The following is an 18,528-nucleotide window of genomic DNA, read 5'->3' on the forward strand; positions in this document are numbered from 1 at the left end:
TTTTCTGTGAACAACACTTATGAGGCTTTTCTCTTCATATTGTGCTTCTATTTCATGTTGAGTTACAGGGAGCGCTAAAAATGGGATACAGGGGCGCCTGGGTGGCTCAGTGGGTTAGGCCGCTGCCTTCAGCTCAGGTCATGGTCTCAGGGTCCTGGGATCGAGTCCCGCATCGGGCTCTCTGCTCAGCAGAGAGCCTGCTTCCCCCTCTCTCTCTCTCTGCCTGCCTCTCCATCTACTTGTGATTTCTCTCTGTCAAATAAATAAAATCTTTAAAATAAATAAATAAATAAATAAATAAAATAAAAATGGGATACAAGGAGCAGAGGCTACCACTTGTGCCTGAACTTAGTTCTTAATGTGACTGAAAAAAGGAAACACTAATTCATGCATTTCTACGCACCTAGATCACTTCCCAAAAAGAGGATGTTAGAGGTTGACTTTTTTAGAGGGGGCATTTAAGATCTCATTACCCCTTTCATTGCCTCCAAGTCAACTGGTCATGACAAAGGTAATAAAAACAGCTCCCACTTAGTGAGTCCTTTGTTTACACCAGGCTCTGTCCTGGGCATTTTATGCAACAATCTCATTTAATCCTCACAACATCCCTGAGGATTATTAGTGTCACTTACCGAAGCTCCTTTAATGAAGGGCTCACTTGCCCAACAAGTGAGCAGTAAAACCAAGCATATGCAATGGCAATCCCAGTTCACATGATTCCAAACCCAAGCCCTTCTTAACCTAACACGCCACCATCCAACAGACACTTTACTCAAGATCAATGAGCTAGCTGGAAGAACAGACATTTTTATTTTTTCGTTCATTGCACTGGGATGGTTTTATTTCTTGATAGCCTCTTCTGTTGTTATCAGTCACCACACTAGGCATTCAAGATCCAGTTGTGAACCAGACACAGGCCTTCTCGATCCTTCAAGGAGCTTACGGTGCAGCCATGTGATTGTTAGCTTCCTAAAAGATGCCTAGATGATACTCCAGGTCTTTGAGGAATGACAGAGTTAAAAAGAGCTCCCTAATAAATCATTTTCAACCTAATAATTCACTGCTTGGAAGATGTAACATCTGGTGATAGGATCCAGGGGCGTGTGTCATCACATTACTGAGTCGGTAACAGGAAGATGAGGAGGCAGAGGTATTAAGAAGATCTGGACATGGGGAAACTGAAGAGGGGATAGACAGAGTCGAAGAAAGAAGAACACTGCTTGGCTTAGGCTGCCTGAAGCAATTCAGACTATACCCAAAGCTACATTATAAAAGAGAGCTTCTCAAAAAGGATCCAAATCCAAAGGCTCTAAAAAGTTTTCCCCTAATAAACAGCCTTCATGAGTCCCAGGCCATGAGCATTTTTATCTGTTGATGACACCTCGGCTATGTTTAAAATTAAGGCAAGTGGCCAAGAGGTAAAATGTTTACCCTAGAAGTTACGACTCACCCTTCGTGTACTGCAAAATCCTTTCCACGAGGACTGGGTACTTTGTGATGCGTTGAGTGACTAGCAGAATGCATTCTGGGATTCCTCGGCGTCGAGCCAGAAGATTGCTATTTCGAAGCTTAAAAATAGACATATACTTTTCATATATAGAAACAGTATTTTCTTTTGAGGTCTGAGTTTAATAATACAAAGAATCGGCCACTGTATTGTTCTATTCCGATACAAGATTAATAGGCATTATCATTAATTAAAACTTGATTCATGGTCATTAAATCACATGCTTTGCCATTAATCTCTCAGCAACATAACTCTCCAAGATTAAGAAGTTTTAAGTTACACTGATATATTTGCAGTTAAAAGTGAGCAAGTTTCACCAAGTTTTAAGATTTATGAAGAGCAAAAGTTCTGGAAAGTAGTCACAAATCAAAGTTACACTTTGAGTGTGAGTTTGCGATTAACCATTGGTTTTTCTAACCACTCTTCCTTTACATTTGTTATTACTCATCACAGCACTTACAGTTCCCTCTAATCAGGTCAACTTTCTTCTTAAAAATTTCATAGTATTCTTTAAGTTTTCAAGTTCTCAATACTCATGTATGTGCTGTGGGGGAGGAGGAGAATCTGCTAACATTCTCAAAATAAAAGAAAAAAATGTACAATTCACGGAACTCTAAAGGACAGATATCTTCAACAAATAAACTGGACACCAAAAAATAAAGGGATGGGGAACACCCAAAATTAAAAGAGATTTAAAAGATATATCTCTGATACACAATACATAAACTTTAGTTGGTTTCTGGCTTAAGTAATCCAATTTCATTTCATTTTCTAGGGAAATCTGAATACTGAGGATATTAAAGAATAATTCTTTATATATATTTTTAAGATTTTATTTATTTATTTATTTGACAGACAGAGATCACAAGTAGGCAGAGAGGCAGGCAGAGAAAGAGGGGAAGCAGGCTCCCTGCTAAGCAGAGAGCCTGACGTGGAGGTCTATTGCAGGGCTCTGGGATCATGACCTGAGCCAAAGGCAGAGGCTTTAACCCACTGAGCCACCCAGGCACCCCTAAAGAATAATTCTTGGGGCACCTGGGTCGCTCAGTGGGTCATGATCTCAGGGTCCTGGGATCGAGCCCTGCATCGGGCTCTCTGCTCAGTCGGGAGTCTGCTTCCCCCTCTCTCTTTGCCTGCCTCTCTGACTACTTGTGATCTCTCTCTCTCCGTCAAATAAATAAAATCTTAAAAAAAAAAAAAAAGAAGAATTCTTAATTGTAATAATGTCCTTGTAACTTTTAAAAGATGCATTGTTTAGAGATACATATTATATACATGCCAAATTATATAATGTTCAGGATTTGCTTCAAGTGAATCCAGGGGGCATGGGACTGATTCTCTATTTTTATAAGGTTCTTCTGGATTTATTACATCTCAGGACATAACATAATAACATAATAACAACCCAGGATATTACAAAGGTGCTCAGAAGGTTGGATGACGCTTTACAAATATAAGATACAAAAAGGAAATGATTTGGGAGAAATATATCGCTAAGACAGAAAAAGAGACTTTCTGTCTTTGCCACGAGCCTATCCCTTTCTTCTCCTTCCCTGAAAATCAGCACCTAGATGTGAAACTTGTTTAAGGTCATGTAACAAGAAAGCATGAACTATTCCCCATGCTGGTTTACCACTTTGCAATAGTTTAAAAATACTTGCCTTAATAAAATTCTGAAACTTTTTATTTTGTTGGAGTTCTTTAAAGAGGCTGACAGCTTCTTTGTGATGGCTACAGAATTCTCCATATATTTTCTTCATTTGATTTGCATTTTCTTCTGAAAACTGAGAATGACATTTCAGTGATGATTTATGAATTTAATTAGTTCTAAACACTGAAAAGAACATGCAGTTTTCATATATTTCAATATATTCTTGGCAAATAAAGAATAAACATAAAATTGCTGAACACTATCCCTTCTTTTTCCCAGACACCTTTTAAATTAAACTAAGAAGCTGCCAAGAGGTAAGGGAAAGATGGTAATTGAACTAATTATACTGTATTGAACTAATTCAATGATCAGATACCAAATGCAAAACATTTGTTACCTTTTATTCTTTTTCAAGTGTTTATGTGACTTTATCATTTCAACTTATTATTTTAAACTTTTTAAGACTAAAGGAAAGCTATGCTGAAAATTTGGGGGCGCTCAAGAAGGTTTGACCTCTCATGGGTTGACATTTACATTTGGTGAACTGACCAAGTCTATGGACTCAGTCCTCAATTTGGAATCTGATCTTTGTCAATACATCACAAAGGGATGAAGAGGCAGGTAAAAGGGAAAGATGAATACTCAGATTGCCACTTTATTAACTGATGGACCAAAGTAGAGATATGGGCTGGATATGTCAATAAGTTTGACTTGTGGAAACATCTCTGTCGAAAAATCTAGATGAAAAGCAAATCAGATTCATAGGGTGGTATAGAGGTAACAAACTGAATTACATGAATGCCAATGTTTTACCCTCTGCCACATACAATATTATCACAATAGAAACCAGAAAATATCCACCCAGCCCCTGGCAAGTACTTCAACTTTATATCACCCTCTCTGATCTTTTCATCTTGGCTTACAATTTTATCTATGCTCTAGGCTAATATGTCTCAAGAGCTGATTCTTAAATTACCTATGATTGCTAAAAAACAAAATAAAAACAAACAAACAAAAACTCAGATACTAATCTAAGAAAGTACACACAGGCCTTCTATGCTGATAACTATAAAATGCTGATTAAAAAAAAAAACAACTAAAAACGTAAATCAATCATGGTTATAGCTGGGAAGACACAACATAGTAAAGATGTCAATTCTCCCAAATTGTTCTACAGGTTTAATGCAGTCCTCATCAGAATCCCAGCAAGTTTTTTCTTAAAAATGCATACAGACAAGATTATTATACAATTTAGATGGAAAGATAAAAGAATAACTAAAAACAATTTTGAAAAAAAAAAAGTAGAAGGACTCAGTCTACCCAAGTTCAAGATGTATTATATAGCTATAATAATTAAGACTATGTGAAAGGATAGACACACAGATTAGCAGAACAGAGTCAGAGCCCAAAATGCCCAATGGACTTATTTCCAACAAATGGCATTGGTGCAATTAGACATCCATAGATCAAAAACAAAAAGTGAATCTTGACATGTGGCTCATGTCTTAAACAAAAATAAACTCAAAATGGATCACCAACTTAAGTGTAAAACACAAAACTATAAAACTTTTACAAAACTACATAGAAGAAAATCTTTTGAGATCTCAGCTAAACAAAAAGTTCCAAGACTTGAGACCAAAACCATGATCTTTAAAAGGAAAAAGTAAAAGAATGAACTTCATCAAACTTAGAGACTGAGAGAACAAGTTACAGACTTAAGAAAATGTTTGCAAATCACATAGCTGACAAAGGACTAGGATCTAGAATATAAAAAGAAATTTGAATATTCAACAGTAGGAAAAATAATCCAGTTAGAAAATAAGCAAAAGTCATGAGCCAACCTTTTACCAGAGAGGATATACAGATGGCAAATAAGCACATGAAAGATGGTGAACATCATCAGCTATGCAGGAATTATTATTCAAACCACAATGAGTTATCCATCCATGTCTTTCAGAATAGCTAAAATAAAAAATAGTGACAACACCAAATGCTGGTGAGGATGAAGAGAAACTGAATTACTTGTACACTGTTGATGTACTTTGTGATTTGATGGGAATATAAAATAGCACAACCACTCCAGAAAACAATTGGCAATTTCTCATAAAATTAAGCATGCAACTACCATACAACCCAGAAATTATAACACCCAGATATTTATACCAGAGAAATGAAAATTTAAGTGTGCACAAAAATCTGTACATAAATGTTTAGTTCTTTAGTTCTTTTTTTTTTTAAAGTTTTTTCTTAATTAACTAAACTCTACACCCAATGTGGGGCTCAAACTCACAACCTTAAGATCAAGAGCCTTACACTCTACCAACCAAGCCAGCCAGGCACCACAAAAACAGCTTTACTTCTAATAGCCAAGAACAAGGAACAATAAGACGTCCTTCTACAAGTGAACTACAACAAACTATAGTACTTCCATATCCCAGACTACTACTCAACAATAAAAAGGAATGAACTATTACACACACCAACACCTGGATGATACTTGAGAGAATTATGCTGAGTGAAAGAAGCCAATCCAAGGAAAAGTACACATTATGTATATAACCTACATGTAAAACACACATGCCATTTATCTAACATTGCTGAAATGACAAAATTATAGAAATAGATTAGTTGTTACCAGCAGTTAAGGAGGAGGGGACAGGAGGGAAGTAGGTGTGGTTATAGAGTAGCCAGATAAGGAATCTTTGTGATAATGGAACTGATGATGGGAAATTTCTGTATCCTTTTTTTTTTTTTTTTAAGATTTTATTCATTCATTTGAGAGAGAAAGAGACAGAAAGAACATAATCAGCGGGGGGAGAGGCATAGAGAGAGGGAAAAGCAGACTCCCCACTGAGCTGGGAGCCTGACATGGGGCTTAATCCCAAGACATGGAGATCATGACCTGAGATGAAGGCAGACACTTAACCATTTGAGCCACTCAGGCGCCCCAAGGTTCTGTATTTTGACTGCATCACTGTCCGTATCCTGGTTATGATTCCTGGTATTAGAGTTGTGCTAGAAGATGGCATTGGGGAAAAATAATTTCAGAAATTAAAAATTTTAAAATGCCAAATCCCAGGCTCCACCCCAATCCTATGGAAACAAAACCACTGGACCATTGGAACACAGCGGTCTTCATTTCTACAAGCATCAAGAGATTCTTAGGCACCTGAAGTTAGCAAACTACCGCTTTATTCCAACCATGTTCCTCATATTCACAATTTCTTTCCCATACCAATTATTTCCACGGACTAAGTCAGCATTATATTCCAGGCTAGCCTCCTGAGTGAGGAATTTCCCCGAAGTCTTTTCTCCTACATCCCTTCCACAGCTAGTTCTTCCTTTTTTCCCACAGAGCATCATACCCACATCCATCATCTTGGGATTCTGCTCATTTATTCCTCAGGAGACAACTTTTTATCGTAGTGGGAGGACAACCCTCCCCATACCCCAAATGCATGACCAACAACAGAAACACAAAAGCAGGCTTTAATCCTTTTCTCTGCATAACCAAAAACCTTTCCCCAAAGGAGAAATGCGTGCTTCATCCTAAAGCAGCACACCAAGCTTGTCCTGTCCAATAACCAACATCCCAAACCTTTTTCTCAATTTAAGTCCTCCTTTATGACCAGCAACGAAACAAAAACAGAACTGGTAGAGATGTAAAATATGTTAACTACGAAAGTCACTAACGAACAAAAGTGTTAGCGTTAAAACACAGTACTTCTATCAAGAAAAGTAAATAATTTCTAATGATAAAAACATCTTGCACTTCACGTTTGGATGCACTCAGATTCAAGTTCAAACACATTCTGACATTTTTAGTCAAAACGTCTTACAAAGGATTTTACAGTCTCCTAACTTGGCACTAGATATTTCCCATCAATTATGAGGACAGAACAGGTTTATGACTGTATAAATAAACTGCAAAGCAGATTACTCTTTGATTAAAAACTTGTTAGTAGGGGCACCTGGGTGGCTCAGTCGATGAAGCAACTACCTTTGGCTGAAGTCATGATCCCAGGATCCTGGGATCCAGCCCCACATCAGGCTGCCTCCTCAGTGGGGAGTCTGCTTCACCTTCTCTCTCTGGCCCTGCTTGTGCTGTCTCTCTCACTCTCTCTCTCTCAAATAAATAAAATCTTTTAAAAAAAACTTGTTACTAATGTGGATTTTTACATTGTTAGACATTAGAAATAGTTATTGAACAACTAGTGGAGGGGGGTTTGTTTTGTGCACTAAAAATATCTGTTTAAGCATATTTACATCAATGAACTTAATTTCTCTATTTCTGGTAAATGAGCCAAGAGCTGAACTCTATTATTTTGTGCTACCCAGTGAAAGGGATTAAAAAACAGCCTTTTGGACAGGATGACATTTTGGTATTTATCGAGAGAAAGTCGAACTAACCTAACTAGGAATGCATCTTGATGCCTTTCCACAAATGCTACCAGGGACTGCAAAACATGGCATTCAAGCGAATTCCTGATGTTTTGTTCCTAAGTGACCCATTCATTCAATAAATATTTATGGTACCAAGCTCTGTCCTAGGTAAAATATGTTAGTAATGAAATCAACAAGAATCCCTGCTTTATTGGCACTTACAAACTAGCAATGATAAAAAGCTTCCTCAGATGTCACCAAAGGTCTCAAGAAATCATATGCCTAACTCACTGTTCAGAGAGCAGATTTTGATTCAAACCTCAGTTGTGCTATTTAGGAGATAAGTGAACTTGAGAAAATCATTACCTTCTCCATGCCCCGGTTTCTGTTTTTGTACGATGGGGAAAATAATATCTACCTTGTACAGATAGTTGTGAAGGGAAAGGAGCTAATATACATGCAAGTACCCTGCTAAATGCTTGCCCCAGAGGGTCACTGAATACATATTTTTTAACTTCTCTATTAGCATCTTTATCACAGAAAACCCCTTGCAAAGAGGCGAGTATGAATGGTCAAAGTTTTGTTTTCCCTCATCTACAGTACAATCCATTCTCATGATGCTTCAAATATCCCAAGTACCTAAAAAAGGTGCCTCCTTTTAGTGACATTTGCTGTGTTGTCCCCCAGGCAGGAACACTAAGGCTTTAATGACAGCAGATCTTTTTCCCGCTTCCTAAGATGAGCCAACATTTGTCTTGAAGATACGGGCAAGATGACCACAGGCCCACGGGGGACCCTGTAATCACAAAGCCACCATATCAAGAAGCCTAAGCAGAATTTTCCTAAGAGATTTAGATATATGGCTGTGACTCCTGGTGGAGAGAGGGCTAGGGATCATCCCACCAGATCCTGAGACTCACAGACGTCAGTCACTGGCTGTCAGAGCTCTCAGCCGCCAGGCACACATGGGGGTATTAAACAGAAGAAAACCACCCGGTCCCACCTGGCAGTAATGGTAACACCATTCCAGTTCTTCTTAGGCTTTTAACCTTGTAGAAATCTGCAAACCTCGTTTTTGAGCTCAGGGTCTTCAAAGCTCTCTTACCTGCTGTACTAGAATATCTCCAATTCGGTTGATGATGAAATTCCTGTCATCACCAGCACAGGACTCCTGCCTTCGCTCCTTCATGCTATAAAAAAAATGCCTATGGATTTCAAGTAACTCATCTAAGCAGGGGAAGATTTTATCCACAGTGCTGTGATCTAGCTGCAGCTCCTCCTTCATTCCTTTCCTGAAGATCTCAGACATGATGAGCAGGGTCTGGATATGATGCATCTCTGTTTGCATCAGTTCTGAAACACACGTGCACAAAAAAGCTTTAACAACCAAATACTCCAGTGACCTATGGTAGACGCTAAACAGTGAAGGCTGTACAAAAAAAAAAAAAAAAAGGAATGTTTATGAACAATGGTATTTCTTCACCATAGAAGTCAGATTGATTGCACTTTCTCTGGGAGAAAACAAAGTGTGACAATCAAGGGACATTGTGGATAAAGTGAAAAGACAGCCCATGGAATGGGAGAAAGTAAAATCCTTCTTCAAGGCCTCCAAGGCTTGCTGCTCCAGCAGCCTGGGATATCTTCTTCCCAAATCCACTAGCTCCTTCTTAAAGTCGTCCGGGTCTCTTCGAATATTACTTGTCTCTTAGGTCTCCCCTGTATACCCAAACATTCCATAGTTCTTGTCCTCCTGCTTGATATGGCCCACTACTCTAATTTTTTTTTCAGCACTTATCACTACCTACACCCTATTATGTATTTTACCCATATCCTGTACTACGCCGCAGGTTGTGAACTCCCCAAAGTGAGCTCATGAGAACAGAAAATCTGTACATTTTGCTTACTGTTATTTCCCTGGTCTCCAGAATTAAGGCCTGGCATACAGTAGGTACTAATATTTGTTGGACAGTAGATACTATTTTTCTTTATTTCTCAGAACCAAGATACGTAGATCTTCTTATCTGTACTTCGAGATGAATAAACTAGGCCCAAAGGTTGTACCTAACTTGCTCTAAACCTTAAAGCAAGTAATGAGGCTTCTTTGAAAAAAGAAAAGGTGAGAGAAGGCAGTGGGCCAGCCTAGGGAGAGACATCAGACTCCTTATGTGGGTCGAGTCAATAGACAGAAACTAGGGGAGAGGAATTTCAGGTCTTAGCACAGATTACTAGATTGAAAAATGCAATGTCTATGGAAAGAGAGTTTCTAGAAAATGGAGGTATTCAAGAAAAATATGTATGATCAGCTTGGTGAGTTATGGCAACAATGATTTAAATACTATAAGAACCATGGAATCAGATGTTTTTCAATGACCTTGCTTGGTTTTCAAATAATAATTTTTAATAAAGTATGGCTGGCAATGATACTAATTACTAAGCTTCTATGGAAAAAGTAATGCTGGCATTTCCAGTAAAAGGACTGAAAAAAATTTTTAATGCAAGAAAAATATCTCATAAGGAACTTGCATAAAACAAGTATAGAAATAAGTGTTATAACTCATCAGTGAAAAGACAAAATGAACCAAAAAAAAACCCAAAAAACAAAAAACAAAACAAAACAAAACCCCAGTTCAATATGGGCAAAGGATCTGAACAGATGTTTCTCCAAAGAGATACACGAATGATCAAGGAGCACATGGAAAGATACTTACCATCATTAGCCCCCAGGAAAATGCAAATCAAAACCAAAATGATACCCCACTTCACACACATGAGGTTAAGAGGAATAAAAAGGAGGGACAGTAAGGAAGTGTTGGCAAGGATGTGGAGGAAGCAAGATCCTCAGTACCCCAACTGGTGGGCAGGGAAAACTGTGCAGCTGCTTTGGTAAATAGTCTGACAGTTCTTCCCATGGGTTAAACAGAACGTTATTATGTGACCCCAAAAGTCACTGATAAAATGACCATTAAATGATAATTAAATAAAAGATAGGATAGGGGTTCCTGGGTGGCTCAGTTGTTAAGCATCTGCCTTCAGCTCGGGTCATGATCCCGGGGTCCTGGGATAGAGCACCATATCTGGCTCCCTGCTTAACGGGAAGCCTGCTTCTCCCTTTCTCTCTGTAGCTCCCCCTGTTTGTGTTCCCTCTCTCACTGTGTCTCTCTCTGTCAAATAAATAAAAATCTTAAAAAAAAATAGGATATTTACAGTAAAATAATAGATAGCCATAAAAAAGAATGAAGTATTAATATACACTGGAAATGAACCTTGAAAACAATACGCTAAGCGTGAGAAGCCAGCCACATACTGTACAACTCCAATTATGCCAAATACCCAGACGAGGAAAATCTGCATCTGAGTGGATGAATGGCTGCGGGGCTAACGGGAGAGAACACAGGGAGTGAACATTAAGGGCTCTGGGTTTCTTTCTGGAGGAATGCAGATGCTCTGGAATTAGTAGCTGATGGTTGCACACCTTCATGAATATACTACAAACTACTGAATTATATACTATGATGGAGTGAATTTTATGGTATACAAATTCTATCTCAATTATAAAAATGTATCATGAGAGGAAACAATTCATTTGTAGGAGCACCGTAAGTACAATTCTAGATTAGCATTTCCAGACTCAGCTAGTAGGAAGACTCTAAAATATGAGCCATGGAGGGGAACAAATCTCAATGTAGCTTTATTATTTTATCATAAACAAAAATCTCTTTAACCCACTAGCTTCTAGTTATTACTTCCTTCCAAGTTTTTCATACCTACTCTGTATTAAAGACACTTATTCATATCAATTTATTTAATCCTTTCATCTAATTATCCGTATGACCTAAAATATAGGAATGATTTTTCTCATCCTTTAAAGAAAGACAGTGAAGGGGCACCTGGGTGGTTCAGTAGCTTAAGTGTTTGTCTTCAGTTCAGGTCATGATCTCAGGGTCCTGACACAGAGCTCTTAGGGGGGCTCCCTGCTTAGCGGGGAGTCTGCTTCTGCCTCTCCCTGTGCCACTCCCCCTACTTGTGCTCACTCTAGCTGTCAAATAAATAAAATCTTAGAAAGAAAAAATGAAGAATGAAGGATTTCCTCTGGAACACAAGCTGCTCTGACCCCAGACACCATGCTGTGAATGTGATAATTCATCCCAAGTGGGTCAGATTATTTTTAATATATGAAATCAAGACGACAAATTACAGTGTAACAGAAACTACATGAGAAATAAAAGGGACAGTATCTTCCCAGCTCTACAGCCCTGAACAGATTTCCCACCTGACCTGCGCAATCATCCCACCTGACCTGCGCAACTACCAACTTGATACACGTAAGAAGGAATCCTTGTCACCACTGACTCTATGGCCCATACTTGCAGCCAAAGAACTGATAAAAACTAAAAGTGAGTCCCATCTTTCAAGTAGGCTAACTTCTTGGAAGCACTCTGAGGATCTACTTTGCATTTAAAAAATTGTTTAAACTTCATTTTTTTCTCTAACGAGCTGATAATTCAAGTTCCCCTAATTCAGACGGCCTCCACCCCCAAAAGGAGGAAATAATAAAATCTCAGAGCTGAAATGCGCACTGAGGTCTGCAGAACACAGGCCCACATTGCTCTGACCCAGGTGCTGCCCGTCTTACTGCAGTCTATGGGAAGGTTACCCACTGCTGTGCGTGGGTAAGCTGCAGAGCTGTGTATCCAGCAGCCCTGGGCGCATTAAAATATGTGAAAACTTTCTGGGATTATTGGAATAGAAGGCAGGAAGTATTGGCCATGGGTAGGTAAATTTGAAAAGGATCTGAGAAATAATATTTGCTTTGTATCACGTACATACAACACCTCAATTCAGTGTGAATATCATTATCCCCCTTTTAACTAAGATCCAGGGGAATTAAACCATTTGTCTGAAATCAAGTAACTAGAAAGGAATAGAACGGAGATTTGAACCCATGTCTTATGATGGCAAATCCCATGCCCTTTCCCCTATACACCCTGCTTCAGCCCAAGAGCATATTTTAAATGCTTACCGAAAATGACATCCTGTCTTTTAATGACATCTTTCTCCTGCTTACTACAAAACGAGGGGTCCACCACCAGACTCCAAGACTCTGCTTCCAACTCTTGGGCGTCACTGCTGAGGTCACTCCACAGAGAAGAATCCACAACATCTGGTGTAGGTGCAGAACATAAAGTGAAGTGAAGTGACACGAAACAAAGACCTTTCCAAGGACCCACATCTATGGATTCATCACACGAAGTAAACCTGCTTTGAACACAGAAACAGCTAAGCCAAAATAGTGTTGATGTGGGGCAGAAACATCTAGAAACCAAACTGTGGAAAGGGTCCAAATCGAAGGAGCTTGCAAGGAACCAAAGAATCATTAAAACAGTGATGGTGCGCATGCCCCCCTCCCCGCCAAAATAAATAAATAAATAATTTGAAGATTCTTTTGTTTGCTTTGGCATGCTCTATTTTAGTTCTTTTATTTTTGGTAACCTTCAGAGTCCATAACGGGCTTACAGAATCTTAAACACACCCTATCTTTTGCCCCAGGTTACTCTGCACTGTTTACTCCAATCTGAATTTTGTACTTGTCCACGTGATTTGCTCTTGACTTGGCTCACTGTCCTTAATATAAACAAGAAAGCAGGGTACATGGGTTCAAGCCACAGATGAGTACAGATTTTCTGACAGAATCTGATTATCTCACACCCATACTCCTTCCAGGAAAACTAAATCCTGTTTGTCCAAACAGCACTCCTGAGAGACAGTCCAGCTCAGAGGAGTCAGCAAGAGATGATAATGGATTGGAAGACTCAAGTTTAACATAAAAGCACTAGATTCCCGGGGCAGAGTCTGCCTCTTTCTCTTCTCACTGCTCTCCCTCCCTCAGGTCCTCCGTCACTTACTGATAGAGCGTGGCTATAACACAGAGTTCACCAGATTAAATCCCATCTTACAAAATACGCTTTAAAAAATGCTTTTATTCCCCACAAAGTAGGGGCAACAGATGGGGGATCAGTATCTCAGAAATCTAGGCAAGCCCAGTCTTAATTCAATGAAGTATGTATTTTTAACAAATGATCCTTATCCCAATTCATCACTAGTTCTAAAACCTTGTAAACAGTAACAAGCACACAATGTATCTCATTCTCTTATCTTCACGCCACATGTCTATTTAATATATTATATATCCTTGGCCACTACCTGGGAGTATTTACTGGGGCTAAATTTTTACTTATCAAAAGATACCATGAAACAGAATTCACACACACACACACACACACACACACACACACACACACACAATATGTCTGATCCTTCAAAAATCTTCTCACCTTCCATTAGGAAGGACTCCGTGGAGGGAGAAGAGCCCATGGACTGTAGCAGCTCATCAGAATGAGACCTGCTTCTCCAGGTGTTCCCGTCACTCTCAGACTCCAGGGAGGGCCCCGACCTTCTGAAGCTAGAGGGAAGGAGGGACACGAGTCAGTTCCAGCAGTGGCTCTGAGACGTGGAGGCCCAGGGCGGTTCGCCATCTTACCTTTCCAAGGTAGTGCCTGGAACACTTCTAGACAGTGGATGGGCCTGTGCTGAAGCTTCCTTCCTCCTGGTGGGCAATCCGATAGGCATGGAGGAAGAAGGGTGCAAGGAGAGACCAGGTTGCGGGATGTCGCGAAAAGAAGAGTCTAAAAATCAAAATGGGAGCTTCATGCGGTTTTCATAGAAAGCAGTAATTACAAGGAGTTCCTTAAAAGCCAAGAAGCAAAACACTCAAGTGGCTACTGTTAATGTGTCGCATATCCAGCCATGACACCAGTCTCCTTTCCAAATTCTGACACCTGGTTCAAATGTCCCTTCCATTTCACACCCTCCTGATACCCATGAAGCCAGCCTGCTTCAGCACAGTCACTTGGAGACTGTGGGTGGCTGGGCTTACACAAACAAGAAGATGGAATGGGGAAACACTGGGAGAGCTCTCCCATAAACCACTGCTTGCACTCCTTCCAGCCAGCTTTAACGAGATGCAAGGTGTTATTAGCACTATTAGTAGAATGCATATTGTATGTACCAACAATCATACACACACACACACACACACACACACAGAGCAGGTCAGTGGATTGGAATGATGCTGGGGAGTCTGCTCCTTATGGGGTGAGAACTTCAGGCAAATGAAACCTGCAAGCCAGGCTGAGCTCTTCTCTCTTGCACACTGAAAACTACAGAGTGCTACAGTACCTTTCTGGTTTCTTCCAAATTCCTTCTCAACAATGTCTTCTCAATCGTTACAGGCATATGTGCTTTTACATTTGATGCATACTATACATGACCCTCAGGAAATGTCTGAGTCCTACTGTAGGGTATAGCACACACCTTCTCAAGCAGAAGAGGATCAATACTTGCATGGAACCCCAGGATATTAGAGAGGGTTTTATACATGTATGATTTGGTTTGATTTTCATGACTCTCAGAGAAGGAATTTTATTGATTATAAGGCCCTTTTATTTTCATGCTGAACCTCATGAAACTGACCAGCGCCTCACAACTACAATCAAAGGGACTTCTGTCCAAGCAGGGGTGTAAAGGAAGTCACATTCGTAACTCTCTGCACTAGCTTACCCTGTATAATATCACACCCAACTGCTCATCACCATGAATCTGCATAGTGTATTGTCCCCTGATTCAAGGAGTTTTGGGAACACTGGTCACACTGTGAGGGCATTCAAATGAAAAGTGACCACAAACATAAAGATGCCCACTGTGAGGCAAGCAATCCCATATTGGAGGCAAAACAAACTGCAAAGTCTCTCACAATAAATGGAAAGATTTTCAAACTTAGGAGATGATGGCCTCTGGTTCCTACATACTATGTCAACTACTGTCAGAGGTTTCCAGTTAGGGCCAAGAGGAATCGTCTCACATGAAGCAATCTATAATTCGAGGAAAAATGGAAGCACCAAGTTTAACCATATGAGAGAAAAATGCCAGCATGCCTTCCAATTTCACTGTCATCCTAAAAGGGCTGATGAGATCAGAGCCTCAAGCCCAACTAATAAGCAGGGCCAGGTCACTATGATAATGGACACCAGGGACTGTAGACTCCAAACATCAAGGTTTTCTCCCTACCTCTGATTCTGAAGAAGCATGTGATAGGTATTTTGTGTAGGTGAGTATGCGTTAGTGCTAGGAAAACAGAGTTAATGTACACTTAATGCCATGTTGTCTTTTCCTCCAAAGGTTGTTGCCGAATTAATAGTGCATATTACACTAGATTGTGTCTTAGAATTGAGGCAATATCCTAACACGTTCCCCCCTTTAGCCCTAAGATAAAATATCATATAGTACATCTAGCACAAAGGCTATTAGGCTGGCCTAGAAGTTTATACCATCCTTTACCTCCGTGAGTAACTAAATATTACACTAATCATGTTTTGAAAGAAGAAATATTTAGACAAAGGAGAAAAACAGGAGCAGCAGGTATTTCACATTGGAAAAAAGTATGGTATGTATGAAACTGGCATTTCCACGTAACTTACTTCCAAGTATGGTCTGCGGTTTGTTCTTGTTGTATTTCTCTTGGAATTTCTGGTAAAGAACATTAGAAACAGGTAAAATGAGATTAAATTCCACCTGACTACAAAAATGTCCACCCAGTTACAGGATTCTTATTTATATCATTTTTGTTATCTCATGTCAAATGAAGAATTTAAAGCAAAAGATGTTAAATGCATCAAAGAGGAAGATGTTATGATAATGAACAAGATGTAGTGAAAAGAAGGGCCATCTGTACCTCAATGCTCACAGAAGCAATGGCCACAATCACTGAACTGTGGAAAGAGCCAAGATGCCCTTCAACGGATGGATGGATAAAGAAGATATGGTCCAGATATATAATGGAATATTATGCCTCCATCAGAAAGGATGAATACCCAACTTTTGCATCAACATGGATGGGACTAGAGGAGATTAAGCTGAGTGAAATAAGTCAAGCAGAGAGAGTCAATTATCATATGGTTTCACTTACTTGTAAAGCATAAGGAATAACATGGAGGACATGGAGATGAAGATGAAGAAGGGAAGTGAGTCGGGGGAAATCGGAAGGGGAGACAAACCATAAGAGACTGTGGACTCTGAGAAACAAACTGAGGGTTTTGGAGGGGTAGGGGATGGGGGGCTTGTGTGAGCCTGGTGGTGGGTATTAAAGAAGGCACGTATTGCATGGAGTGCTGGGTGTGGTGCATAAACAATGACTCTTGGAATGAGATTGAAAAAAAAATAACATAAAAAATGTTATGATAATGAGATGTGCAAGTTGTAAGGAAGGTGTTCCTCCAGAACACCCATCAGGAATACCCCAGCTCTGTGAAACGTGTATGGGAACCAGGAACCTCCTCCTCATGGGCCCAAGTCACTGAGAGAGGAGTTCCTATCAGCACTGCCTTTCTCCTACCAGTCACGACACCCTGGGGTATTGAAAAATCTCCCGTAACTATGTGAGCCCACACATGGTCTGTTTCAATTGGCACAGAGGCTAGAGACCCCCAAGGTTCCCTCTGAAGCATCACCATGCTCACTCATACATTTCGGCCATGATGTTAGAATGGGAAAGAAAGGAAGAGATGCAACAGATGTGTCCATTTCCTCAAGCCCACTCCCAAACTCAGAAACCTTTCCTTTATTCCAGGGACCTCCCAGTGTGGCTCCAAGACAGCAGGACCACTGGGGAACTTGTTAGAAATACAAAGTCTTGGACCCCACCCAGATCCTACTGGATCAGAAAATAGGAGAACGGGGCCCAGAAACCTGGTTTTCGCAGGTCCTCCAGGTGATGCTGCTATCTGCTGATGTTTGAGAATTACCGCTCAAGGCTTCACATACAAACCCTTGAGGTCCACACTGGTAAACCCAGGTTCTCAACAGAAAGACTAACTCACTTACACCTTATAGCACAAATAGGGCCACACTGGAGCTTTCCTTAGTTCCAAAGGTAAATAGTTCAGGAAACAACTATGCACTCTGAACCTGTGTGTGTGTGTGTGTGTGTTTTAATCACTATAATGATCACTTTAGAAACAAATACAGACAGTAATAAAAGAATAAAAACCTAAACAGGTAACAGGAAGCAACAAAGCTACGTATGTGCAAGTAAAACAAATGACAGATTACCTTGGTACACGGAGGGGCAGCATCTTTACAGCCCTTGTGTACGTTTGTATTACAGTCTGAAAGACAAAAATGAGTAAGACAGCATGGTGCTTTACTGGTCATCATAAAAGTAGCACACAAAAATATTTAGAAAACAGAAGGAAAAATATCTAAGTCACATGTAGCCAGCCCCACCCTTGAGTACAACAAGCACATGGTTAATGTTTTCATTTCCTTGGAGATATTTTTCCCCTTCTGCACAGAGTCTCACCAATTATGAAACCTACGATTATTCACAATAGACACTTCTGCATCCGCCTGAGAACTCATGTATTACCATATGCCCTACATGGCCAGGGACTTCTGATATCCAGCGGTTGGCAGCTGCCCACTCCTGCACCAGACAGAACGCCTTGCAAGATGGAAAGAAAGAGAACCAACTCACAACAATGCTGAAAAAAGTCCTATCAGGCTCCAGGAGGAATTCCTGCTAACTACAGGTATCCACATTGAAAGAGACAAGTGTGCTGCTTGCTGTCTTCCTTCGTACCACATGTGGCCTCAATTTCACCAAAAAGTTTGCCTGCTCCTTTTTGCCTGCCCTGGTTCAGAGAAGAAGGCTGTCTTCACTGAAAGCCACCCCTGTGTGGGGGGGCTGCTTTCTGCCAGGCTGTTGTCTTCCTGCCCTCCATACCCTGCAGCCTCTACCTTCCCTGCCATGACTCTCTTGTCCCACCCACCCCCACGCATATTCTGTAGAGTGGAGCCTGTGGCTTATCACAATCTTCATTACTAAGGATCCTTTCTCATAGGTAGAAGGTCCCATTTAGTTCCATCCCAGCCA

General features: G+C 40.2%; 1 protein-coding gene across 8 annotated transcripts in view; it reads right to left on the bottom strand.

Moving 5' to 3' along the window:
* ARHGEF28 (Rho guanine nucleotide exchange factor 28) overlaps window positions 1-18,528 on the bottom strand; it is a 314,268-nt gene that overhangs the window by 59,559 nt on the left and 236,181 nt on the right. For all 8 annotated transcript variants that reach the window (XR_001181930.2, XR_006604999.1, XM_013063682.2 and 5 more), the window contains 8 exons: window positions 17,706-17,761; window positions 16,076-16,124; window positions 14,080-14,224; window positions 13,874-14,001; window positions 12,562-12,702; window positions 8,647-8,894; window positions 3,169-3,291; window positions 1,451-1,568 (listed from right to left, as the gene is read on the bottom strand). Coding sequence is in view for 6 of the 8 variants with exons in the window: in XM_013063682.2 (XP_012919136.2) it covers window positions 1,451-1,568; window positions 3,169-3,291; window positions 8,647-8,894; window positions 12,562-12,702; window positions 13,874-14,001; window positions 14,080-14,224; window positions 16,076-16,124; window positions 17,706-17,761 (1,008 nt within the window). In the remaining 2 variants the exon portion in view is untranslated. The remainder of the gene's footprint in view (window positions 1-1,450; window positions 1,569-3,168; window positions 3,292-8,646; window positions 8,895-12,561; window positions 12,703-13,873; window positions 14,002-14,079; window positions 14,225-16,075; window positions 16,125-17,705; window positions 17,762-18,528) is intronic.

Source organism: Mustela putorius, unplaced genomic scaffold, assembly GCF_011764305.1.
Source record: "Mustela putorius furo isolate JIRA1106 unplaced genomic scaffold, ASM1176430v1.1 tig00537350_pilon_pilon_pilon, whole genome shotgun sequence".
Classification (NCBI taxonomy): domain Eukaryota; kingdom Metazoa; phylum Chordata; class Mammalia; order Carnivora; family Mustelidae; genus Mustela; species Mustela putorius.